Source organism: Triplophysa dalaica, chromosome 23 (genome assembly GCF_015846415.1).
Source record: "Triplophysa dalaica isolate WHDGS20190420 chromosome 23, ASM1584641v1, whole genome shotgun sequence".
Lineage (NCBI taxonomy): Eukaryota > Metazoa > Chordata > Actinopteri > Cypriniformes > Nemacheilidae > Triplophysa > Triplophysa dalaica.
Genome location: NC_079564.1, coordinates 17,745,507 through 17,773,156, shown reverse-complemented (window position 1 = coordinate 17,773,156; position 27,650 = coordinate 17,745,507). Strand labels below are relative to the sequence as shown.

The window sequence follows — 27,650 nt, the reverse complement described above, 5'->3', positions numbered from 1 at the left end:
GGCTGTGGTTCAATGTTTCTGAGGTTGTGCATAATTCGTCCAGTTCTGTCTGGCCATATGTGACTCAGAAAGTCCCCGGGACTCTTTACTCGACTGTTTTATTCCTTCTCATAGTGGCTGTTTATGTCTCCATTTAGATTCTGTTAAAGTTATAATCATGTCAACTCGTATTAGTTTATATTTAAGCAAGGCATAGAACACGAAATGCTGTTTTATGAAGAAAACATATGAAAAGCTTTACTGCCCCCTATTGGCGGATGCACGTGCATTGGGGGAGACCGGGGCAAGTTGTCACTCTGCTTTCACTGGCACGTAAGGTAGGTTTATTTTTGTAAGTCAGTGTCAAGTAGGCCTATATACCTTAACATTCATGTCTATAAATATTATTGAGTGATAAAAAAAGATCTTAACAACATGTGATGTGACGTTTATGAAAAATACTCCTGAACGTAATAGACTATGACATGTCGCTTGTTGCTCCCTAACTCTTTGTAAAGATGTAATAGTTCCACCCTTCAGTTTAACTCAACCTTCATTCAATTTAGTGGTGGATGATCATATTGGAATTATTGTACAAAATTGTAATGTAAAACAGTCTTGATCTAGTTGTGTTCGCTTGTAAAAAATAATTTAACAAATAGTTTGGGTTTGAAATGGTACAGTTACTGTTGTGACTGCTGTCCTCTTGTGACCCACCAGACCAAAGTGTCCCCTTCAATACTATCAAATAGAAGAGAAGCACTTCACTGAATATGATGTGTGACGTCAGATGATCTATGGATGACTTACGGACCATCTGATGATGTTTACACAAACAGAAAAACATAGACAATCATATACAAACATTATTCCATTAACATATGCTCATATCATCTTGAGAAATATTTATTTTGTTAGATATTTCAACAGAAGTATATGAAAAAAACACATCATTATTTATCATCTTTTTACGGGTTCATGTTTGCCATATAGGAGCCAAATTCACATAATATTTACCAGCTTCCAAAGGCATTTTTCATTGAATATTCATTTCCTTTCCCTTTGACAAAAATCAAATAATTGTAAATAATATATGGTCATTCTTAGAATGTGGCATTGACTAATAACCCTCCTTTAGTCAATGCAATGTACAAACAATATATTATTTACAAGTGAGGTCAGTGTGAAATGTTGCGATTCACTAAAATACTAAATTTAATAAAAAACATACAATTTGTTCTTTATATTAATTGATGCAAACAAATGGTGTAGACTTAAAGTAATAAAAAGCAGCTGTCAATATGCACTTCACTGAACAATTGTGAGCTTTAATAGCTAAGCATGTTGTCACACTTTATGTAGTAAGTTGTCACTGCTGCAACCTGCTTCTGTTTATTGGCACTATATATTTTCACAAAAGTGTAACGGTTATTTTGGTTTTCAGCACCATAACATACGGAAAAAGAAGGTATAGACGGATTCAAATAGGCAAACTATTGTCTTGTCCAACAGTTTCATACTGTAAGGTAAGAGTACCGATTGAAAACTCCACACGGTAAAACTTGATTTTACTTTTTTTGCTGCCTTAAAATTTAAAGTAAAATTTTAAATGGGTTTTTAACTCGTGAACTCATTCACCACTACTCAAAAATTGAAAAAGTTGAAAGAATGACTTGCAATCTGCTTGTACTTAAAGGAGTAATTCACTTTCAAAATAACTTTTCAGGATAATTTACTCACCCCATGTCATCCAAGATGTTTATTATGTTTTTTCTTTAATCAAAAAAGAAATTAAGGTTTTGATGAAAACATTCCAGGATTTTTCTCCATATAGTGGACCTCAATGGACTTCAAACGGTTGAAGGTCAAAATGACAGTTTCTGTGCAGCTTCAATGGTCTCTAAACAACCCCAGACGATAAATAAAGGTCCTATCAATCGAAATAATCGCTATATGGAGAAAATCCTGGAATGTTTAATCAAAAACCTTATTTTCTATTCGACTAAAGAAACAAATACATAAACATCTTGGATGACATGGGTGTGAGTTAATCATAATGAAAATGTATTTTGAAAGTTAGCTACTCCTTTAAAACGAAAACGCAAGTGTGCAAAATGGCCACTAGGTGGCGTAATTGTCTCACGTTTCACTACTTCGTGCTGCATGTACAACAGTGCAGTTTGCTTTCAGTGCAGATGATACAAACAGATGTGTCCTCAAAGTTTCATGTGCATGTGTGAAGTGTCTGTGTCTGTCTCTTTAGATCCTTTTTTTTCACACTGACACCCTGACCGGAGTAAAACTCTACTGAACGGTGCCATAAATACCACAGGAATGCTGAACAGCTTACACAACACTGAGAAGCACACACACATTCATTGACAAATTGCTTTATTTCACGCCACATTCTGAAAATACATGAATAGCCACATGCTCGATCCTAAATCTTTTGAGTTTGTGATCCACACCAGCAGTAGGCCTACCAGCCTCACTAACTCTACCATCAGAAACCTGTTAGTCATGCAGTGCACATAAAAACCCTTCAGATGGCCGTTTATTGTGTTACAGAAGAACGTTCTGGCAATTTTCACTCGCATCAATGTGAAGAACATTGAATATGAATATGAATAACTCACACAGATGCTGACTTGGAATGTATTTTTGAGTTTTGTACTACTTCAAACTGCTTCTGTGTGGTTTTGGCGAAATGTTTTGGTTTACTGTCGTGTTGAAAGGCGAATCATCCTCAAATTCCCAGTTTTTCTCCAGGATTTTATTTTATTCCAATCTTTATGAGTTTTCCAGTGTATGGTGGGGAGAAACATCAACATCACATTGATGCTTCCATGCCGTTCCCTGTAGTAACGCTGAAGATCTGGAAGATCTGAGGTTTGTGCTGCCGGCGGTCACAACACAAATAAATCATCGATTCTCCAAATTAAAATGCCATGTTTCAAATGTACTTCTTTTCTTTCTTTCTAATCTTTTTTTTATTGGATTTAGCATTCTGTTCTATTGTTCAAGACACATTTATGAAGGAATTATTGTCTTAGGCACAGGGTTTCTTTATCTCTGTAATGTTCCCAACTTTGTGTCATTCACAACAGTTGTTCTTTCCCAGAAACGCAGCTCTGGAAAATGGCCAGTACTGGGCAGATTCATAATCGTTCCACAAGCACTCATCTTTTTAATGATGCACTTTATTGTGCTTTGAGGTGTTTTCGGTGCCTTGGAAAATGTCTTGTCCTGACTGGTATTTTTGGAGAATGTTGTTTTGGTTCTGTTTTAAATCTCCGGTGTTTTCTGGAGATGTTCCGTGTTTTTTTTCTGAAATCCGCACACAGGTGGAGACCAATCAATGTCATTTTGGACGTGAAGACATGAAACTGAAGACTTCAGCTGAGCTGCCCTGTGATCATGTTCCATGTGTCATCATATGTATCGAATGCACTGGATTTGTATCATTTTTTTATAAACCATAAAATGAATATGCCACTCTGAGTACTGAAGGTGTCCGAAAATCCTATAAAAATGTCATTGAATGTTTTGAAGTGAAGTGTTTGGATTTAGGGTACATTAGTGAAAGTATGTACCTCAACCCTTCTGTTAAAGTTCAGGAACGGCTGCGCGCAATCAGTGCGCAAAAGTTTAGGATCAATCCTGAGATTCCGCCATTCACGGTTACTCGTGCGTTTCGGGATGATTATTCTCATTATAATAATTGATTTGGGGGACACACACCGCATCTGCCTTTGGTTTGTGTTGTGTATTCTGTTCTCATTACTCGCACCATCTGGATTCTCTATCACGCACACACATACGCGCACGCACACACGCCGAGTCTTTCCGATGGTTCGCAGAAATCAAAGACTCTTGAATGAAACGCATGAGATGAAATTGGAAAATAAATAAACAGCAGTGCCAAGTGATCGCCAGATCATCACCAGTGCAAAAACACGCATGAAACCAGACCCTCTGAGGACGCGTCTTAAAACTAAGCGAACTATGTTTAACTAGACAGCATTTTTAGGCTGGCATGCTGTAATATTCAATGGCAAACAATCCACACGTGTACGCGATTCCCAAAACGAACCGCGATATCCTTGAAATACCGCGCGTGCCTGTGGTGGCCAAAATAAGATGCGCGTATAAGATGCGTAAAATGCCCTCTGATGCCCTAATGCTGCCAATTCGGAACGCGTCTCTCAAACCCAACAGTGCTGCATGCGTATAAGAAGCCCACTATAAACCACAGTGCGCCCGTGGTACCCAAAATGCTGTCTAGGTAGCCAGCTCAATATGCTTTGAAACGCTCACTAATGCATTCCGAGTCTGGAATCGCTCGGAGCTTTCTCCCTCTCTCTCTCTCTTTGTGTGTGTGTGAAAAAAGAGGTTTGGGGAGGGGGGCACAGTCTAGTTTCTCACCTTGGCTCGCTCTCCGTCACCCCTCCTCTCTCTCTCTCTCTCTCTCTCTCTCTCTCTCTCTCTCTCTCTCTCTCTCTCTCTTTCAGTGTGCGCGTCGGTGCGCAGTGGTGATGGTGTATGGACAGACATCGTGAACGGAACGGATACTGACGGATGAGAGAGTCTTCCCGCTGCTGTATCTGCAAGATTCCATTCACCCTCAAACGATAGCCCAAAATAAGGATCAGGTCTGGATTTATTCACTCGCCTGTGCTCTTGTTTGACTGAGGTTTAGAGATCCAGACTGGATTCAGGTAAGTGTCTCACCAACAGTTCAAGAAACTGCATTTTACAATCAGATGATCTGATCTCTTTTTCTGAATAATATATTTTACACTAGTATCATAGTTTCCGCAAAACACCATATTATATTATGTCTGTTAGTATGATAGTTTGAATATCATGTGATAATTCACCATACTTTCATAAAAAAAGATTTAATCAAAATTATTGATTTTCTTAGTCTGTTTAAAGGAATTATTTTTAACAGCTGAGAGTGTGGCATTCTGGTAGGTTACCATAGCACGGTTTTGCATGAATTTACAGAATTTTGTGCGTATCATTTCTCATTTCGATCCAGATCTTACCTACAGTTTCTTAGTTCAATTCAGTGCAATTTCTTCTGAAGAACGTACTGTACAGGCTGGCTATTCATTTCCATTTTTTCAGTAGTAGTCAATAATGAAACGATCAAAAACAAAAGTTTCCTGCACTGCTCGCGGTCTGTGTTAGTCAGAGGAGTCCTTAGGGGCCGGAAAGACAGGTGGTCAGCGAGTGAGATTTCTCTTTTTACATTGACCGCTTCAGTCATGATTTAACATGGCAAACAGAAAGCTGCGTTTGGTTCCCAGTCCGCGCTCCATGCCAAGCAAAGCAACTCTTCACGGGCCGTCTTAGGTATGCGTGACACCGGAGAGACTTCTGCTTCCCCTGATGGATGTGGCACACGTGTGCGTGTGTGTGGATTCCTGTAATTTTATGGCCGTAAACCCCTATCTAGTTTCCCTGAGGTCACAGATGAACTGTGGAGTTAAACTTTGAGGAAAACGTTTACGCCAGGCTCCTGCCTACAGCCGGCCCTCCGAAATCAAACGCTTCTGAGCTGTCAAAACGAAAAGCACCGTGTTTGACATTAAAGTCAGAAGTGTAGCGGACGGGGAGAAAGATCTGATAACAAAACCATCTGTCTGTTTGATTCCTGACCTACTTACACCGTCCAAACTCTCCATGCCAGCGCTGTATTTTAAAAAGGCTTGGTTTGCCAAAAAATGAACAGTTTCTCATAAGTTTCTCTCTAGTATGTTGTTTTAAACCTTTGTGACTTTCAGTGGAACGCAAAAGGAGATGTTCGGCAAAGCGATGGTTGCGATACAATGAAAGCATACAGTGAGCACAGATCAATGATGTCCAAAGTTTTCCTTTAAAAAAACTCATCACATTGTTTTGAGTTGACACGTGTGATGTGGCTCATTATTTAATATGTGGTGTCATTTCGCATTTGGAGATGAGGTGTCATTGGGCAGTTCTGGGCAAAATAAGGACTGCGTTTTTTTCAGCTTGACTGAAAGGTTTGGATCCGGCTCAGTCTTGGCTCGGTCCACCTCAGCGGTTAAAGTCAACATGGCCTATATTTCACTCTCCACCTCTTCCAGCGCAGGAAGCTTCCTGTGTGTGTGTGTGTGTGTGTGTGTGTGTGCGTGTGTGTGTGTCTCTGACACTTTCTTTTGTCAACAACAAAAATCTTCCTCCACCTCTAAAGCTCTGCTTTGCTTGACTTGAACTGAAAGGGATCAGTGAGGAATCTATATGTTCCCTGATGTTTTGAGATACTGTCACATACTATATTGAAAAACTTTGTGACATCACACAGCTGAACGGCACGGTTTTACACAAAAATTATTGAGGTAAGATGAATAGAGACTGATTGCTATTATTGCTGTTCCTTCGAATCCGATACAACCCACATAATCATAAAAAGTCCCGTGTTTGAAATGATCTTAACAATTCATTGTTTTATGAAAACATCCCAATGTGATACAGATTTGCCAAAGAGGAAGTTCTTGAAGGACGGGGCATTTCAAACTATATTAGACCGGACAGCAAACCTGCAGCAAAGCACTTTCACATGTGAAGAAGGTGTGTCCGTTGAAGTCTTAAAGGCACAGCAGCAAAAAAAAAAACACGGTACATTGGTTTTGTTCCAAGGGTTAGAGAAAGGTTAGAAAATCATAATGAAGAACTAAAGCATGACCGAGGGAGAAAAACTCTGCATGATTATAAGAAATAAGAAAATGATGTGATTTGACCCCTTTAAGAGTCAAGGTTTGCTCAGCGAGTGTGTTTTTGAGTGTGTTCATGCATTCAATTTTAGGCATGTCAAGAGGTCAGGGGTCATAAAATAGCAGGTGACAGCCGTAAAAACGTAATTGTGTATGTGTGTGTGTGCCTGAAGTGATTCTATCCTCTTCAAATCTTGTGCTGTAACTCTAGGGGTGTGTCCACACGCACACACACACACACACACACACACACACACACACACACACACACGCACACACACACACACGCAGACACATCCACAAACACTGAGTGTGTCCAGTCATAGAGTAGTGTTAAATGATTCAATCTGTTGAAGCTCTGGCACCTTATGACTGTGTGTGTGAGTGAGAGAGAGAGAGAGAGAGAGAGAGTGTTGCACAAAATGTGTTTGTCAGTATTTGAACACTTCATAAAATTATTTGTGGTTTCCCTCCTGAGTTCAAAGCTGGTGATGCCTAGCGGTGAAGTTTTTGTTGTCAAATGGGAAAAGGTGCGTGTGTGTGTTTAAAAAACGTGAGATTATGAAAGCCATCTTGTTATTCTACACAAAACCATACATGAAATCCCCTAAGCCACCCTAAACCACACACACATTCATCTAGATAACTGACTGAGGACATACCATAGACTTTTATGACTTCTAAATATAGCTGCCCTTACAAAACATAAGTGTACTTCAGATTCATTTTATTAAGGATGCTTAAGTAAATTTCAGGTAATTTTTTAAGTTTTCTTCTTATTTAGTATACTAATATACTATTTGAATCCTACTTGGTACTAATTTGGCCCGCTTTTAGACGATAAAAGTACACTTTAAAGTAGCCTATACATAGTCTTTGAGACCACATCTGGTCTTTTTTTGCTTCAACTACAACTAAACTGTTTGGTTTTCTGATAGTTTACTAGTTCTTGTAGCACTTTTTTATTAGTTCATGAAAGTACAGGTTGAACTATATTCTATGTAAACTACTAGTTTAGTTTACTACTGTAGTTTCAATACAGCATATATAGTTTTTAATTTACTTTAACAAGTTTACTTATATATTCTACTATGTATGATATATAATTATTTATATAATATTGATGTGGAAAAGGTGGAAAAGGTATTTTTGAATAAAACAAAATACAGAGTGCATTTAGAAAACGTCATTATAGTTTTAAATATGTCTTAAATATACTTGGAGATATATTGTCTACTTAAGTATATTTGAGTTATTTTTATGTATATTTCTTAGACATATAAAAAGGATACGTTCTTATTTCAAGTTTAAAAGAAGTACTAAGCCCTCTTGAATGAATTTGTTTTTTTCAACAGTATCACTGCTAAAAAGTATAATAATACAAAAGATAAAATCACTTTCTAGATTTATTTATTTTAGGATGATCTCAAATTAATTTCACTGCTGTCCCTGATGTCAAACGTCATGATGGACTATTTGCATTACAGCACACATTCTCATGATTCTCAAATAAACAAGCAGTGTGTGACCTGGTCATCGTGTGTGTTTTTGGGAGTGTGTGTGCTTAAGATCAGGTTCTGCTTTTTTAGTCAGGGCTGGGTTGAGTCAGCGGTGTGTGTGTGTGAGAGAGAGTGAAGGAAGCGTCTGGTCGCAGTGGCCACATTCTTTAAGCGGGCAGTTTTTTTCCACTGGTTTACTTAAGGTTTATTAATGAGAGACGCGGTTCACACACACTCACGATTTCGTAGGAACATGTATTTAACTTGTCATTGTGCTGGATGTGGCTTTCTTCAATCTGACCGTCATAAAGCTGCATAATAGTGACATCAGCCAGATGAATTATGTCTGTTTTCATTATTATACTCCAGTACTTTATATTTCAATTCCTGACATGCTGTTCTCTGTGTTCTGTTCCTGGTGCTGTATTGATCTTATATTGTTCATGATTTGATCTCTGCGGATTAAACGTTAGCAACGTTTTGCTTGCTTGGTTCAACCACATGTGCTTTGATTTGCAGAGATGTGCTGTTTATTATCTGGTCTGGTTGATCAAAATGGGCATAAAAGGCCTGTTTAATTCATGCTAAATTGTAATTGGTCTTTTTCAGTTTTATGTTGGAATGTCAACATCATTTATTAGCAGTTTGTTTTGGTAGCGCTGATATTTCTTTTTAACATCCCAGCGCACTGTCACAGCTGTGTCATTTCGGTGCAACAGAAAAAAACAGTTTTAAACAAATTTCCCGAACACATTCTACGTCTTCCGTCGTTCAGCCAAACAGGTCTCAAACACCTCAAACTAATTTGTTGCTTATCCTGATATCGGTTTCTTATAATTGTTTTGCCATTCTATTGAAATAAGATAAACTAAAGAAATAACACCCATTACTTTTAACTCTGCAATGAGCAGTTGTGCATTGTGTCTCAGTTCTGATAGATTCTGCCTCATGAATCACACGCACTCGTGCACACACACACTCACACACACACACACACACACACACACACACACGGAGTTCAGCGAAGTAACTCGGCTCTCCATATTTAGTCATGCTGCCACAGACTCTCATCCTTCATTGTAATCTCTCTCTCTCTTCCTCTCTCTCTCTTTTTCCGTCTCATATATTTCATTTGTACTACGACATCCTTTATCTTCCACTGTCACAATCTTTCTTTTTTATCCTCCACTCCTCTCTCCCTATCTTTCTCTCTCTCTTCTTATGTTTCCTCAACTTTGTCCATATTTGTCCCTCTTTGTGTTTCATAGTGCCGATCTGTGTGTGAATGAATGTGTAGTCTTAAATCAGGATCAAACAGATTCATCAGTAAGTGTCGGGGTGAGGGTGAAGAAGACAGGGTGAGAGAGCGAAACAGGGTAAGAGAAAAGCAAGACGGTATGAGAGAGCAAGGCAGGTTTAGGGTAAGACAGGGAAAGCAAGAGGTAAGAAAGAGCCAGACAGGGTGTGAGAACGTAAGACATGGTAAGTGAGAATAAAACAGGGTGAGGGAGGCAGGGCGAGCGACTAAACCAAGTTGAGAAAGTGAGACAGGGTAAGAGACTGTGAGACAGGAAGAGTGAGAGATAATAGAGAGTGGGACAGGGCAAGAGAGAGCGAGACAGGGTGAGGGAGGCAGAGCGAGCGACTGAAGAAAGTTGACAAGGTGAGACCTGGAAAGAAAGTGCAAGACAGGAAGAGCCAGAGGTAAGAGAATGTGAGACAGGGTATGAGAGAGCGAGACAGTGCAAGATAGAGAGAGACAGTGTGAGGTAGGTAGGGCGAGCGACTGAAGCAAGTTGAGAAGGTGAGACAGGGTATAAGAGACAGGTAAGAGAGAGCGAGACATGGAGTGAAAGTGTGATAGCCTACAGGGTAGGAGACAGCGAGACAGTCTAAAGAGAGTGAGACCGGGTGAGGGAGGCAGGGCGAGTGACTGAAGCAGGATGAGAAAGAGAGGCAGGGTGAGAGAGGTCAACAAGGAGTTTGAGGGTCAAATAATGAGCTTAATTCTCTGTGTAGTGTTTGATGATGTGTGACTGAAGTGTGTGTGTGTGTGTGTGTGGAGAGAGAGAAAGAGAGGGAGTGCTTGGCCAAATGTGTGTGAAACGGAAAGAAAGGACTGGTCGGAGTTAGAGTTCATCTTAATCTCTCTGTTAGGCTTCACTTACTCAGTTTAATGACCAGATGAAACAACGGTCTTCCTTGTCTCTATAATCCCAATATAGCTCGTTCTCTTGGAAATATTTCCTGCGAGTGTCGTGAAGCACCTGAGCAGCGTCACACACCGGTTTACTCCTTTATTTGCCCCGACGCTGACGGGAACGAATGTATTTGACTTAAATGTAAACGTCGGTGAAGGATTCGAGTGGCTGTGTAAAGCGTGCAGTCAGTGGTCGAGGGGCCCGAGCAGAGAGAGCCACATTGATATTCACATCACACACACACGGTGACAGGTCCTGAGAGAGAGGAGTTTTACTCTGCTTTCACGCTTCATTGCTCTCTGTTGAGCTGTACAAGTGTGATTCAGCTCAGATACGCACTAACGTCAAACTGTTTCTCATTTACTCTAAACAGTGTCCAGATCTCATCAGATTCCCCTCCGGCGGATCACATGTGCCTCCGCCGACACATCGCGGCATCGCTGGGGTTCCAGAGTATCGAGTTTTGTACATTTGGTGCGCGTTTGGACGGCGGCAGATAAGATGCGGTGCGGACTGTGACAGCGGATTTCTCCAGCAGTAGAGTTGGTACACTTTTATTCACTTGTTTCATTTTTAAGTGCTCAATAAAGCACGGAACGCAATCATTTCACACGTTTAGAAAAGCATCTGCGCATCGACAGTTTGTAAAACAATGTCTCATTCAAAGCTGTTATTCAGGCCCTCGACAACCCCAGACTTCCCAAGAAACCATGACGAATCCGAGCATAGACAAGACCGATGTTTACAGAGACTACATTTACTTGCTCTATGTATATCGCAGCATTCTTTTAATGGCTCTAAACTTCTATAAATGAGCGTTTCTAAACACGTTGAGCAAACATCCATCATGAATTCTTTATGAAACATTGTCTTTTAGAAAAACTCAAGGCCACATCACCAGTGATGATATTTACTGAAGCGTTGTTGATTTCATCAAACCTGCAAAACTATTCAACTTTAAATAAGAACATACCGTTTGTCTTAAAATCTCAATTTGACATGTGGTTTCTGTGAGGTGGGCTAAAGGCATAAGACAATCTCTCAGCATTTATTTACTCTCATGTGGATGAAAACATGTACTGTATGTGAAGAACACAAAAGAAGATATTTTGAGAAATGTATCAGTGGAAGTCAAAAGTGTTGTTTGGTTATCAACATTCTTCAAAATATCTTCTTTTTTGTTTGCAGAAGATAGAAAGTCATACATGTTCGGAATGACATGAGGGTGAATAATCGATAAAATAATATCCCTGAGCGAGTTTGGTACTCCAGTCATCGCTCTCATTTTCCGTAACAGGGCATTAATCTGACATCCGTGAAAAAACAGCTCTGAACATTTCTATCCAAAGCTTCAATAAATGTTCAAACGAAGCGGCTCGAATAACACGGAGCTATATATTAAAAACTATTCAGTATCGCTTTGATTAATTGAGTTTCTTTTTTATTTCCAGACACACACGCACGCTGCTGAGGGATCATTCATCTATCTACCAGACGCTTCCTAGCTGCGCCGTTGCTCTGAGATATCACACATACGCCAGACTGCGCCCGTCTGAAGACACGCCACGACTGCATTTGTTTATTTGACTTCTCTCTCCGCTCGCCCATCTGGATTCTCTCCCTGCCCTCTCCATCTTCCTCTCTCCCTCCTGTGACATCATGTGGAGTGCTAAAAAGTTCTTTTCTCTGCTTAGTTTGTTTCAAACGCTCCCCTGGGCCCTTGGCCACAGTCCAAATCCGTTCTCAGGGCCACAGGCGACACAAACGGACCCCTGCTACGACGAGACGGGTGCCGCCCGCCGCTGCATCCCAGAATTTATCAATGCGGCGTTCGGGCAGGAGGTTGTCGTGTCAAGCATGTGCGGCCGCCCGCCGTCTCGCTCCTGCACTCTGGTGGAGCGCGAGGACCGTCCTTCCGTCCGAACGTGCCAGGTGTGCGACGCGTCGGACCCTCGCAACGCTCACCCGGCCTCCTACCTCACTGATTTAAACTCCGCGCACAACCTCACCTGCTGGCAGTCGGAGAACCTACAGGGCTCGCCGCTCAACGTCACCCTCACGCTGTCGCTCGGCAAGAAGTTTGAGATCACCTATGTCAGCCTGCAGTTCTGTTCGCCGCGGCCCGAGTCCCTGGCCATCTTCAAGAGCATGGACTATGGCCGTACGTGGACTCCGTATCAGTTCTACTCTTCGCAGTGCCGTCGCATGTACAACCGGCCCAACAAAGCGACCATCACAAAGCAGAACGAGCAGGAGGCATTGTGCACGGACGGGCACACCGACGCCTTCCCGCTTTCTGGTGGCCTTATTGCGTTCAGCACGCTGGATGGACGCCCGTCTGGGAAGGATTTTGACTCGAGTCCCGTACTGCAAGACTGGGTGACGGTCACCGACATCCGCGTGGTCTTCAGTCGCCCGCAACACCCCAGAGCGCTGCCCATGTCTGGCCGTGAGAGCGAGGACCCTCTCGTGGCATCCGGAGGTCTACCGTCGTATTTTTACGCCGTGGGCGACTTCCAGGTTGGCGGGAGGTGTAAATGCAACGGTCACTCCTCCAGGTGCGTGAGGGAGAAGGACGGAAAACTGGTTTGTGACTGCAAGCATAACACGGAGGGGCCAGAATGTGATCGATGCAAACCCTTTCACTACGATCGACCGTGGCAGCGCGCTACAGCAAAAGAAGCCAATGAATGTTTGCGTGAGTATGATTAAGTGTCATCGGAATTTTTTTATTATAATCAAAACTTATCGATTTTAAAAAGAATATCTTTTGAATCCGTATCTTCTTCTGCCATCTCAGATTATTGTTTTAACTGAACCAGTCACAATGCATTCTGGGATTGCTGTATTACTATGCAAGATACATAATTATGCTGCTTATTCTAAGCTCACCTATGATGGCTTAAATTGCCGTCTAAAGTAAGCGGCTCATTATATTTTGGAACAGAGCTATAGTCTGGGGATATGAAATGATTACTTAGGAAAAATGTGAAGGTTAATTCTCATCTCATGTCTGAACATGATTTATTGAATCTGGAACGTTTCTGCCAAATCAATATTAATACTGGAGGTATTCCACATAATACATACAGACTGACACACACATACACACAGCGAGAGAGAAAGAGAATGAAAGACAGATGCATTGTGTTTGTGTATGTCTGTAATGCAGTATGTTAATCTTTATATAAACCTCTTCCCGTAGGGCATGTCTGAACAGCGAACATTCACAGCGCTACACACCGCAGATAGAGCAGTCTGACAGCACTGCAATCTTACTGCATCTAACTTAAAGCTTAAAGTAATATACCTGTACATACACCTACGTATTGATTCACAGAATGCATATAGATGTACATAAAGATTCACATGTGCATATAGACATACACAAACTTATATATAAATGTGTCTTTACATTTGTATCTATATGTGTAAGTTTATGTATATCTATATGTGTATCTATGTGTAGCCTGTGTAACAATATGTAGGTATACATATAAATAGATACACATACACATATAGATAGATTTACATAACAGTATACATAAAGAATAGTATATCCATTGATACAAATGCGCATATACATATAGAAATGAATACACATTGAGTATACCTAGAGATTTGTAGTACCATGTGAAAGTCTTAGACCATGATAAGATTACACCTATAGTGATGTCATAATGACCTCATATAATGATCTCTCAATCTCTTTATTAGAATACAACTAGAGAATACAGGAAATTTATAAGCAGAAAGAACTGGGAAAAACAGCTTCTATAGGCTATGTGGCAAATATTTAATGAGACCACACTTCAGCAATAACAGGAACCTGACACTTTTAAATGGAATGGAACCTTAATTTCTCATTTTAATCTAATGACTTCAGGACAGTCTCCTCAAAAGAGTTCAAGATGTGCTTGGTGGCAAAGGAGGTCACACTAATACACTTAATCATTTTTCAGATTTTTTCATTTTCATTATATGTATTTGTCTCGTAATATTGATTACATTAAAACATCATGCTTAAACCACAAATCTGGTGGTGACCTAAGACTTTTGCATAATACTGCACACAAAGATACATACTGTGCATACATACATACATTTAGTATACATACATACATACATACATGCAAACATACACAAACTATTCATACATGTAGCATACATACACACATACATAAATGCATACATACATACATACATACATACGTACATACATACATTTAGCATACATACATACATGCATTTAGTATACAAACAAACACACGCTCGTACACACACACACACACACCTACAGTATACATAATTACATAGATGTATACATGTATACATACATACATGTATAAATACACACCTACATACATACAATATACATACAGTATACAAACATAACTGCATACATACAGTATACATACATGCAAACATACAAACATACATCATACATTAATACATTAATACATTCATACATACACTATACATACATTTAGCATACATATAGTATACATACAACATACATACATACATACACACACACACACACACACACACACACACACATGTATGCTCACATACATACATACATACATACTAACAGTACACATACATAAATACATTTACATTTAGTCATTTGGCAGACGCTTTTATCCAAAGCGACTAACAGAGAGTTCAGGGAGCAATAGATCATGTAATACTGGAGCAACAATACATTTTTTTGGCATGCATGCATACATACATACATACATTCATAAATACAGTATACATACTTGCATATATACAGTATACACACACACACACACACACACACCCACACAGACACACACACATACATACACAGATACAGAATATGTATAGACATAACAATACACATAAATTTTATGATTTGGCAGACAATTTTATCCAAAGTGACGTAAAGTACATTCAAGCGATAAATTTTAATGTTTTAATTTAAAAAAAATCACTGTTTACACATCGCATATATATATATATATATGTATATACACAAACAAATGCATATGCACACATACACATTTTCTTACACATGCGCATATACACAGATACATAAACATATGGATATAACTACTTACTGTATGTTAAGTATGTATAGCAGCGATTAATCTTATCAATCGTCAGTACACATTTTGAATGAAAAGTGTGTTGAAATGTTGAAAGTGTATGAATGCGTGTGTCAGTAGAAACGTATAGCGTGCTAATGCTTTAGTCTGAAGACCTGACACTTCATTAGTATCACTAATGTCTCCCATAAATCTCTCTGCCTGTCCTCTCTTCCTGAGCTCGTCTACACATCTCCCTGACATCCAGATGGTAATACGGCCATCCTTACGTTTTCTTTTCATTCTCAGCTCTCTCCGTTCTCTATTTGTATTTCTCCTCTCACCTTTCTTCTCACCATCTGCTCTTCTGTGGTTTGGTGGCTTCAGATGACCCCCGGCACACACACTCGTTTTTCTGCCAAAGACCCCCGCTGATTTCGTGCCCGACCTGCCGCTCGTCCGGCGGGATCTTGTTAAAAACGACCCTCTATTCTGCCGAGACCCGAGAAACAAGAACAAAGAGATCAGGAGAATTATGAGGCGCTAATGAGCGACGGTCAAATCAAATATGATTACATTCTTTCATTGTGTAAAGAAACTGTCATGATGCTGGGGGGATGTGGATGGTTGCCAGGGCATTTCTAGGCAGTTGCGAGGTGGTTATGACACTTTTAGGGTATTCTGGGATGTTCGTCCACCCCTGATATGATTCAGGTCTGTGAGATGTGTGTACAACAGTGATTTTTAATTGATGCATGTGTGTGTTATGTGTGTGTGTGTTTAGTCACTCAGTAAACACACACACACACGTGCTATGTGTTACTGCATTACATTTCCTCCACGTCACACACCAAAACACGTCGCTCCTGAGGAAAAGCGCCACACAGCGAGTTAATGATCTAAAGCTGTGATGCTCCAGAAGATTCTCGTAGAGAAAAATGTTTGTCTTCCGCTTTATCCGCTTTTCTGCCAACACTTGCGTTTGTGTCTTGCCTGTCGCAACGCTTTTTTGACATCAAAACAACATGTTTGTCAATGAAGTTGTTAATAATTGTTTGTTCTCAAATGCCGTCCAGAAATTTGGCCTAGATTTTCTGTCCATGTGTCTGAAAGATGCCCGTAAAGCGAACGTACGAGCGCAACCTTTTATGTTGGAGAGCACATGCAAGCAATTAAGTAAATTAATAAATAAAAACACTCGCAGCGGCCCGTTACTCCATTTTATGTGAGCGCGAGTATCGTGACATTTCAAAACAAATAGAAAGCTTATAAAACGTAGCATTTAGTCAGAGATCTCCAGCGCGGCGCGTCTGTAACTCATCAGCGCCGCTATCGTCCCGTGCCAAACCTTCAGAAGAAACTTCCAGCTGTTGCCGTTTCTGTGCTTGGGAATGAGTCACCTCTTCAGCAAATGAAATTCCCGTTCGCTTGGATTAAAGTTTTAAAGATTAAAAACATGTCCACCGAAAGGCCAAGATGAACCAGTCATTACATTTTCCAGGTTTTTTGGTGCCGTGGTGAGTTACCGGCTTGTTTGTGAACCAACGTTGGTGGAGATTATTGGTCATTTCACTGGCATTTGTTTTATTGTCACTTTTGTTTTCCGTGCTGGCTCGATTGTTGCCAATTGCTTTACACAAAGATGGTTCTTGGCTTCCCCTGGCTCTTAGGTTATGACTTCTAGCAATTTGCTTTATTACTTCAGCCGCGGAACGGAAAAGGCGCGAAGGAAGACGTGTGAGCTCGCGACTCTTTCATGTGCGAACGATCGACTCGACAGGAAACGGCTAATCAATTAAAAACACCTGTGAGCCAAACGCTCTCATACTTATGTTCACATAAAACGGCGCATGGAATTTTAAATGAGCTGTTATTCTTACTCGATAAAACATATGTGTGTTAAAGCACGCAGGTGATGTTGTGTCAAAGCAGTTATTCTGCGGTTTCCGAACACCAACCACGCAGAACACCCTGACAACCGTGCAGCCACGCTTTGAAATCACCTCGACAACACCGGTGGCCGGCTTTGCGTTTTACGTTGAGCTACAAATCTGCTTTGTGTGTGTGTTGAAATGCACGCATTCCATCGCATGTACTGCAGGATTTTACAGAAATGAAAACGATGGGTCGACCATGTGTTTTTGGGCGTAGTTTCACGCTCCGCGACCGTACCTGTACAGCACGCTCCGTCGGCTAACGTTGCTGTTCTACATAAATGAATTTGGAGTTCTGGGTTCGCTCTAACCCCGGTTAATAGGTTTGAGTGCTTTCAGCTGTGTTTGGAAAGCTCTCGTAATAGAGAAAGGGTTATGGGGTGTCATTTAGTAAGACCCTTGGAACAACGTCAGATTATGAACCTCGCTCAAGGCACAAACGCAGCCCTGAGAAAAGGCCAGGGATATCAGAAACTATAGACAGCCTGTGATTGCTTCCACAAGAACCTCAACCCGTGTAGAAACGCCCTATAAGTGCTGGTGTCGGAGCTTGTGTGCTTTAATAATTCAATCGCTCTTTCTTGTGTGCGCGGATGCTCGTAAAGTGTGTGTGTGTAGCTCTTTCTTTGGGTGTGAATGGATGTGCTTTTTGTCACGGGTTTGGAATTTCATTTCGAGAAATGCACACACCCTTATTCTGGAATACAGCGCTCTCTCTCACACACGCTCACATCGCCTACAGATGTTTATCAAGCTGAATTTGCTGTAATCTCACCCTGTTGACTTTAGCCCAGAATCCCCCTAAAATTACACCCCCTTTTCATGAGGCCCAACACACACACAGCAGCAGATGGTGTGTGTGTGTGTGCTGGAATGGCCTGAGCAGGTTTCATTAACCACAGAATTCCATACAAATTGGCCCTAAAATAACACACACACACACACACACAGAGAGACAAACCCAAACAAACCCAATGAAGAACAAAGCGGCTCATTTTGTATCCTAAATTAGAAAAGATGAACCTTTTTGAAGAGGACCTGTGAATATCCTTTTTTATTGCATTTTTTATTTTTCCAAGTCAGCTTGAATTCAAAATGGACCCTATTTACCATCTTAATATGCTTTCCATATGTTATTGTGCCCAATTTAATGATGCAATCTAAAAGAAAAATGTCTTAATAAACTTTAACCTAAATATAACAACTATGAAAAACGTTTCTTCTCTGCTGAAATCATCTAGGCTGTGGTAATGGCAACAGATATTTCTTTTTTACGTCTGGTCAATGGGAACTTAAGTAATTGAATAACATGTTTAATATATTGTCTTTGTCTTGACATCTGATGTTCTTTTTAAATAGCTATCATCCCTTTTTGTGTTTTTAAATATACTAAATATCATATTGTTTTATTAATGTCTTTAGTAGAGATTTTTTTATCATATACGTTTTTTTAATTAAAAATATATAATATAGATATTTAAAAAAATCTTTAAATTTTTTTATTAAGAATGCATTTTTCAGTTTATTTCTTTTTATTTCTTTGTTACGGTTGTGCACCAGTCTTATTCTGAAACGCGAAAGTGTCGCATTCACTTTAAATAAATGTAAAAAAGGTAAACACAATGACTTTCATCAGTAAGTGTTCTCTTATGTCTCTGTACAGCGTGTAACTGTAACCTGCACGCACGGCGCTGTCGCTTCAATATGGAGTTGTATAAACTGTCGGGCCGTAAGAGCGGAGGAGTGTGCATGAACTGCAGACACAACACGGCCGGACGACACTGTCATTACTGTAAAGAAGGATTCTACAGAGACATGGGCAAACCCATCACACATCGCAGAGCATGCAAAGGTAAAGTACACACAACAACATTTATGATAACATCATTTTCTTGATTCAGATGTGTTAACATTGCATTGCATCGTGTGAGTGCTGGCAGGGCTTTTGTTTTAAAACTAAAACTTGTGTCACATTTGCATTGATGTGCAAATGTAATTTAACTTATTAAAACTTTACATCTCACTTCAGAAAACACCTTATGTTTCTCTTGAAATTGCTTAGGAGAAATAAAAACAGAAACAAATTGCAGTTATTGCTTAAGGAGATTTAAGCAGAGATTTTGCTCTCCATTTATTCTCAATAATGTCTATGTGAAATTATTGATATATTAAATAGATCTCATCAGTGACTTTTATCTCATATGGGCAAAAATAGTAAACAGTAAGTCAGTTTTTATTCCGGACGTGTAATATTTAACAGTGTGTGCAGTATTTTCTTTTTGCATTTTTCTATATGCTTTACTGTCACTGACATGGGCCGGTATGACATTTTGACGGTATGAAAACCTTAAACCAAAATATTACAATATGGCATTATTACGATTACAGCTTCAAAACACAATTTATTTTATTTAAAGCAACACAAAATATTTGGAACAGTAGTAAACATGTACATGTCAGGTTAAATCAGTGGTTCCCAAACTTTTTGAAAGTATGGCACCCTTTTATAGTCTTTTTACATGCGTTTTTAGTAATTAAACTTACATGCATACATAAAACTATAAATATAAATCAATTAAATATGTGGTATACCTTGAAACTGGTATTTGGCTCATGCTGTCACTATTGCTTATATGGTTAGTGATTTAAAATCAAAAATGTATCCCACAAGTCATACTACAGACATAAAGGAATGGTCCTTAGCTCATCTGATTTATGGATTAAAAACGTGTTGTAACTTTTCTTAGTGATCAGATTGGTGAACTACAAAGGCTTGGACATAAACCTTACTCATATATTCAGTATATTGAATAAAATTCTTAGTTTAAATATATTTAAACTTGTTGAAGGACAGTCAAGAGCCTAACCCACAGACTAGAATAACCCAGAACTGCTTTAAATTACTTGTGTGTGTGTGGAAGAGTACGACAGAGATTTTGTGAGCATCCTTTAATCATGAGGTCTTTTGTCGTGCTGTCATTGTTGATTTGATAACGCTCATGTCGAGCGCTGATACCTTTATTCATCATCGCAATGAAACACCACCTGAGAATTTTTCACATTCCACGCACACACAAATGAAGTCACAGCTATTCAAACTCTCTTTCAGCTCTCACCTGCGAATGCCACAGCTGCTCGACCCTTATCTATTAACCGTCTGTGTCTGTGTGCTTTCAAAGGATCTTGACACCACAGAGGAAACACACGCATCATTGCACATACACATGTAGACACACGCTCAGATGCTACTATAGACTACAGTAACAAACACAAGAACATTCTTACCTCTGCTCTGCTATAGATGAGACACATAAGAAACAACCGGCCCTCGTCCATGTTTCACATTATTTTTATATTTTACATACAGCTCCGGGGAAAAAAATTAAGAATCAAATAAAATGTTTTTTCTATTTGCATTTATTTGCAGATAACGAAACTGGAAAAAACAGGTGAAAATAAATACGGCAAAGAAAACAAGTTGACATTCAATTTTGAGCAATACAACAGTCAAATTTCTACAAGTTTTAGGAAAAAATCTTTTTTGACTTTTAAGTCAAATTTTGTTGAAATCCAACAGACACTGGACTGGAATGACCACAAGACATCTAGAAATGATGATTAAGTGAACATTTTTTTTCTGTGTTTATACTGTATTTAAATAAATGACACAACCTACAGCAAGTAGTAAAGTAATCTGAAAAATGGCACATGAATTTACTATGATATACACAATATTTTTTTACGGTTGACCTAAATATTAGATAATTAGATAATGTTCATTAGAAGTTATTTAATGGAAACAATCTTTTGTGAGTATTAGTAACGGGAGTATGTTTGGTTTTACATGATTTTTTTTTACCAAGCAGTGTTTGTGGGTCTAGAGGACCCATCACTCATTTTTTAATCAATACAGTTTATGTAAAACTACATTTAAAAGATGTGACATGTCAAACAACACAGTTATTTCAGTTAAGTTCCATCAATGTACATCGTATTGAGAACAATTATATAAATACCATTGCTTTTTCCTATTTATTTCTCGTAAATGTAAAGCTGCGTTGCAACCATGCGAACTTGTGAAAGCACTACAGAAATTACACTACATAAATGAATTTATTTTTAAATGTATAATGCATTCTGGTATTGAGAAGTTTCAAGCACTTAAATGTTGGAACATTACTGTACATCGTGTATTAAACTATTTCACTTCAACAGAGCAAGAAAACAAATCCTGTTTTCCATCCGGTGACCTTTCTGTTTGTTGTTATGTGACTCCTGTTACCATGTGTAATTCCTGTAACAGAGCACATCATTTAATATATTATCATTGAGCCATAATGTTCTTGTAAATTAGATAAAGTGCTCGGTGCAGTGCGTGTGCATTTGAGTCATTACAGGAAGTGTGTGTAACAGATTGAGTGTCATGGCAACATTTACTGGACCAGACGGGGACTGACACCTTTAATGGGAGTGTTCTGTGGCCGAGCCAAGGGTCAGGGTTTGACTGCTGAGAATGGTGCAGTTCACATCATTCTGAAGACAAAATTAATCTTTTTGTTATGACAGCAATGCAAAAATATCTATTCTGATAAAAAAAAATGCATTCCAAACCACATATAAATCCCTAATATGTCATGATGTTATAGATGTTGTGCCAGTGCCTCATTTCAGGATGCAGGTTGTTTATCAGCCTGTGCCAGCAAAGCAGCTGCTAATGAAATGAATGTGAAAGTCATGGTTGACTGTTTCCAGGTATAACTGACTCTCTCTCTCTCTCTCTCTCTCTCTCTCTCCAGCGTGTGACTGCCATCCGGTGGGAGCTGCAGGTAAAACGTGTAACCAGACGACAGGTCAGTGTCCGTGTAAAGACGGAGTGACCGGGATAACCTGCAACCGCTGCGCGAAAGGCTATCAGCAGAGCCGATCGCCCGTTGCTCCGTGCATCAGTGAGTCACACAAACACACATACACACACAGAATGTCAATGAAGATGAACACAAATTAATCTCCTATACAGTATATTCTACTTTACAGTATGTAACTGAAGAGATGAATGAAAGTTGTTATTTATAGTGTTTCAAAATAATTGACATTTCCACAGGTGTTAAAATGCTGTGCTGTAAATATGCAAAGCCAAACAAGGATTTTGATCCAGGATTTTAAAACGAATAACCAAAAACGTTGTGTGTGTTATGTCTTCAAACACCTGGACTATTGTGTCTTTCAGAAGTCCCTGTTATAAAGCCGACAGCTGTGATCAGCACTACAGAGGAGCCTGCTGGTGAGCACACACACACACACACCCGCACACACACACACCTCTATTTCACTTGTGACAAAGACAAATTATGAGCTCTTCTTCTCTTTGCAGCACCGTTACAGAGCAAAACAAAACTGACCGTTATTTACTTTATCTGTTTCTGCAAACACACAGAAGTTACACACACTAAAGTCAACTATACCAAAACACAGTAAAATACATTTGTTATTAAATTATAAAATAATCAATAAAAATTCTTTAAAAATAAAATGTAATCTTTAATCGTTAAAATGTTTTCTTTAATTGAAGATGTGTTTTCATTTGGTTGGAAATGCTGGTTGTATTTTGTACCGTTTGTGTTATTGTTTGTGTAGTCTGGACCAGTGTTGTTCATGTCTTGCAAAATGGTTAATATAATGAAAAACAAACACATGTTTACAGCTGGGGTGCCAGAAATATTCTGTAAAAAGTTTTTTTACATGTTTTTATAGAGTTCTTGAGATTATAAAAAGATAAGAAAGAGATGGTAAAAAATGTCTGACTGAATGTTTCTTTGTGGAACCAAAAATGGTTCTTCTATGGCATCGCTGTGAAGAACCTTTTAAGCACCTTTATTTTTAAGAGTGTGTTTTATATAATAGTTAAAGTGTACTAAAAACATACATGAGTACAATCTGTGTGTTTTTGGTGTTGTCAGATTGTGAGTCGTACTGTAAACCACCGAAGGGAAATCTCAAGATAAACATGAAGAAATACTGCAAAAAAGACTACGGTAGGATTTCTTAATCCTTTTCAAATCACTTTTATAAATCATTTGCTGTAATGCCAAACTGACCTCCTTCCATCTTATCTACTGTATTTTAATACACGTGTGTGTGTGTAGCGGTCCAGGTCAGCGTGTTGGACATGGAGACGGTCGGCGACTGGGCCAAATTTACTGTCAACCTGGTGTCTGTGTACAAGAGCCGCGACGAGCCGCTGAAGAGAGGCGATAACGTGCTGTGGGTCCACATGAAAGATCTGGCCTGCAAATGTCCTCGCATACACATGGGCAAACGCTTCCTCATCCTGGGCACCACCGAGGGCGCCGCGAGCCCCGAACGCCCGGGACTCCTGCCGGATAAAAACAGTCTGGTCATTCAGTGGAGGGACATTTGGACTCGACGACTGCGTAAGTTCCAGCGCAAGGAGAAGAAAGGCAAGTGCGGCAAAGCATGATGGGATTGCAGGGAACTCTTTAGCATTGACCACTGTTCTGTGTACGCGGGAGACTGCGGCGAGCGGCCGCGCGTGTGCGAAAGCGAACTCCTGAGCATGGTTGTCTGTGTGTTATTTGATGTATCGTCCTGTTGGTCAGCCTTCAAAAGGGACCGATAAAAAGACTCTTTTATAATCTCACACCACTGAATCACAATCACACATCTGAGCACATTTTCATTTCATGCTAAACCTACAGTTTTATTAAACTAATCGGAAATATGTCCTCACGTTACAGTCGGCGGAGTGAACCTGTCTGCGTCTGGTTGAATGTTGTAAATGCATGTTTGTTGGATTTAAAATCAAAAGCCTCATTGTTTGTTATTCAGGCCTGATTTCACATAGTCTTGTGTGTGAATATCTACAGGTACTTTAACACTAAAAGATCGAAACTTGTCATTTGGTCTAATGCAGAATGGAGTGAATGTTGATTGATTTTGACCCCCAAATCTCACTGAAAACTGGCCGAAGAGAAGTTATGGTTAAAAATTTCAATTTGCAAATATCTTTAACACGTGTGTAGCCGTGTGTTATCGTGAGGACAGTAGAACTGTACAGTAATATGAAGGACTGCATCATAGTTTCCTATGGATGGACGTAATTGATTATACACAATCATATATTTCAACATGAAAGGTGTGTGTGTGATGGCAAAGACCATGAGACATTTTCTGTCTCCGAATTGTTTTGAATCTGTTTTTTACCCTTCAGATGTTTTTGTTATTACTAACACGAGCATTAACTACTAACGTGATGTTTTCATACTTATACAAGCATCCGCAGATAACACACTTCAGTCTTTTACACACACACACCGACCTCAGAATGTGGATGTCATGACGCCCACAGTCACGTGACACATATATAGATATCAAATATAACCTTCACACGGTTCACATCGAGATGGATGTGTTGTGTTTCTATTTTTCTGCCGTGTTTATGACTGTCTGTGATCTAGCTGCATTACAATCCAACACTCACAGTGACATCATCATATTATATTTCTAATTATGCAGCAGTCCTCGAATCCGATTGGACGAGAGGCATTCCGAAAGAACAGCACTGGGACGCTTTGTTGTTTTGTTTGTCTCCAGCACAGTAACTAATAGAACAATACGTGAGAATGAATCACGGCCGTGATAATGTCGCACACAGCTGATGATTCATCAAATCTGTTGATTGTTTTTGTGTGACTGACCGCTTCAAATATTCTTTCACCCCTGGTATGATTCCATGTTCCGTCAATCCGGTTTGGCAAAAACACGCTGTTTCCATCCCAGCCAAGCGTGCGTTAGGTAAACGTTAAAGAAACAAAGCGAGTAAACTGGTATTGTTTGCCGCAGAGCGAGTGTGGACGTCTTTTCACTTAGAAAATCAACTCAATGTTTCATTTAACCCGGTGTGTGTAACATTTACACAACTGTATATTTACATATTTGTGTATGAATGTATATATGTGTGTATATTCACATGCATTAGGCTGATCACGTGTGTGTGCGTGTTTATTTGTGTGTATATTGACATGCACTGTATGAATGTGTACATACGTAAGTAAATATGAAATGTATGCGTGTGAGGAAGATACATCCGTCTAACCGAGAAAGCTTATCTGCTTGTCTTCACTTCTTTTGTTTGCTGTTTCTCTGTTCTACTGCATTGACCACTGAATTAATCAAATATACACAATAAATTATTAGTTGATGTATGATTTTGTGTGTGCGTTATCCTTATATACCACAAAAACGTGTATTTGTGTAATTCAACTATATCTTAATTCCAGAATGTATCATAAGCAATGCCATGGCAACTGCTTCCAGAGCATCACTGCTTACCTTTAAAAGGTCAAAAAGTATTATACAGAGAAGAGAGGTTTGGCTACTGTGATATTCTCCCTGTTTTAACAATCCAGCCCAAAGTCCAGTAGATTTGTGAGTCATCTAAAACTTCCACAGAACCACAAAACAGACAGGACATATTTAATGAACTCTGAGGGTGTGTGTATTCTTCATAGAGAGAAATTTTGGTAACTTTCCGAAATGGTTTAAGGTTTGGAGCAGATGCCGAGTAATGAAGAGCACATGTACAGTCAGAAAAACACAAACTGCAACATTCCAAAGCAACCGAGGACAAAATACTGAAACATTCATATCATACTGACAATACGTTCAAAACAGAAGATAGATGAACGCATGAAGAAAGAACGAAAAACATACACTTATACTGTTACCCAAAACAACAACATCCTCTTTCTGACCATGCAAAACTGTTCCACTGAAGGAAACAAGTCATATACAGATTTAAAATGACATTGGGGTGAGTAAATGTTGACAGTCATTTATTAAAACTGCCGTGAGAATGTGATTGTTCACAACTCTGTGCTGTTGATGATTTATTTACAGGTCTCTCAGAGAGAGAGAGAGAGAGAGAGAGAGAGAGAGAGAGAGAGAGAGAGAGAGAGAGAGAGAGAGAGAGAGAGAGAGAGAGAGATAGATAGATAGATAGATAGATAGATAGATAGATAGATAGATAGATAGATAGATAGATAGATAGATAGATAGATAGATAGATAGATAGATAGATAGATAGATAGATAGATAGATAGATAGATAGACAGTGAGAGAGAGAAAGAGAGAAACAGAGAGAGAGAGATAGACAGTGAGAGAGAGAAAGAGAGAAAAAGAGAGAGAAAAAGAGAGAGAAAAGAGAGAGGTTATTGATATTTTTCTTACGAACGAATATGAATACGATTACGAATGTATAATACTTCATTTCAACAGTGAAGTGCTGTAGGTCACACAAAGTGAGAAAGCAAGAGAACGGTTATTAATATTTTTGCTTACATGTATATAAACACAAGCACGTTTTTCTGTTGGGTTGTATACATTAGACTGACATTTCATAATATTTATACACGAGCGTACAGGGGGTTTGGAGAATTTAGGCGCTATTAGGGTGTTTTCTCAGGTGCGCGTGCTGTTGATCTTAGGGAATGAGTCTGTTTAGTTTGGCTTGGAGACACAAACACACGGCTCTGCTTTCGCACCTTCAGACATGATCTGGCAGCAGAGAGTAAATTAATCTGACACTACCTGTTGTTTTAATAAAACACCACGAGTGTCTCATTAATCGTTAATGATTAAAATAGCTTCTTGAGAATCAGTTCAGATCAAATATTCTTCAGAGCGTATTTCTTTGTTATGTTTCATAAAAATATCTTTCTTCTAGGCGTTGGAGTTATAAAAAGAGGACATGAAACACACGAAGAGTATGGAAGTGTTCAAATGAATACATCGTAGCGGTCAGATAATCGGGATTTGGGTAAATGTGATGAGAAATGTTTGAGTTTGGATTGTAGACTTGACAAATCTGAGCTCATCTTGACACATTGTTGACGTCTCTTCTGAAACTTGGAGACATTTGTGAGTTTTTTATTGCTTTTTCTCAGGAGAAATATCTGAGACGCAGATGAATCTGGACGTTTTTCACACATAAGGGTTTGTTTCGGAACCTGGTGCGTTTTCTCGCATGGTTCGGTTCGTTTAGGCAAATGTGAACACGGCAATCGCGCTAGGATCCGCCTCAAAACAATCGCCTGAACAATGTGGTCTCGGCCCGATTGCAAACGAACTCTAGATCGGTCCGCTAGACTAGTGAAAGCATCCGACCCAACGAACCAGACTGTATCACAATCTATGATAATTACGTAAAGTTGCGTGACGCAAA

At 39.4% G+C, this 27,650-nt stretch overlaps 1 protein-coding gene across 2 annotated transcripts; it reads left to right on the top strand.

Annotated features, from left to right (window-relative positions):
- Positions 1–267: 267 nt before the first annotated feature.
- On the top strand, positions 268–25,632 carry ntn2 (netrin 2). 2 transcript variants are annotated; one of them, XM_056737963.1, is made up of 10 exons: positions 268–317; positions 1,424–1,505; positions 4,491–4,697; positions 10,796–10,964; positions 11,874–13,120; positions 19,074–19,262; positions 22,207–22,356; positions 22,638–22,691; positions 23,368–23,442; positions 23,554–25,632. In XM_056737963.1, exons 5-10 carry the CDS (start codon positions 12,082–12,084, stop codon positions 23,886–23,888), a joined length of 1,842 nt encoding a protein of 613 aa, XP_056593941.1. In that variant the 5' UTR covers positions 268–317; positions 1,424–1,505; positions 4,491–4,697; positions 10,796–10,964; positions 11,874–12,081; the 3' UTR covers positions 23,889–25,632. The 2 variants fall into 2 exon arrangements, with proteins under 2 accessions (XP_056593941.1, XP_056593942.1); XM_056737964.1 differs by having other exon boundaries at positions 10,796–10,968.
- The last annotated feature ends 2,018 nt before the right edge of the window (positions 25,633–27,650 follow it).

Bases quoted from the DNA above. Each gene is read 5' to 3' on its own strand.
- ntn2 (XM_056737963.1), top strand. From the start codon at position 12,082: ATGTGGAGTGCTAAAAAGTTCTTTTCTCTGCTTAGTTTGTTTCAAACG. The intron at 19,263-22,206 runs GTAAAGTACACA...CTCTCTCTCCAG, and splicing joins ACATCGCAGAGCATGCAAAG to CGTGTGACTGCCATCCGGTG. The intron at 22,692-23,367 runs GTGAGCACACAC...TGGTGTTGTCAG, and splicing joins CACTACAGAGGAGCCTGCTG to ATTGTGAGTCGTACTGTAAA.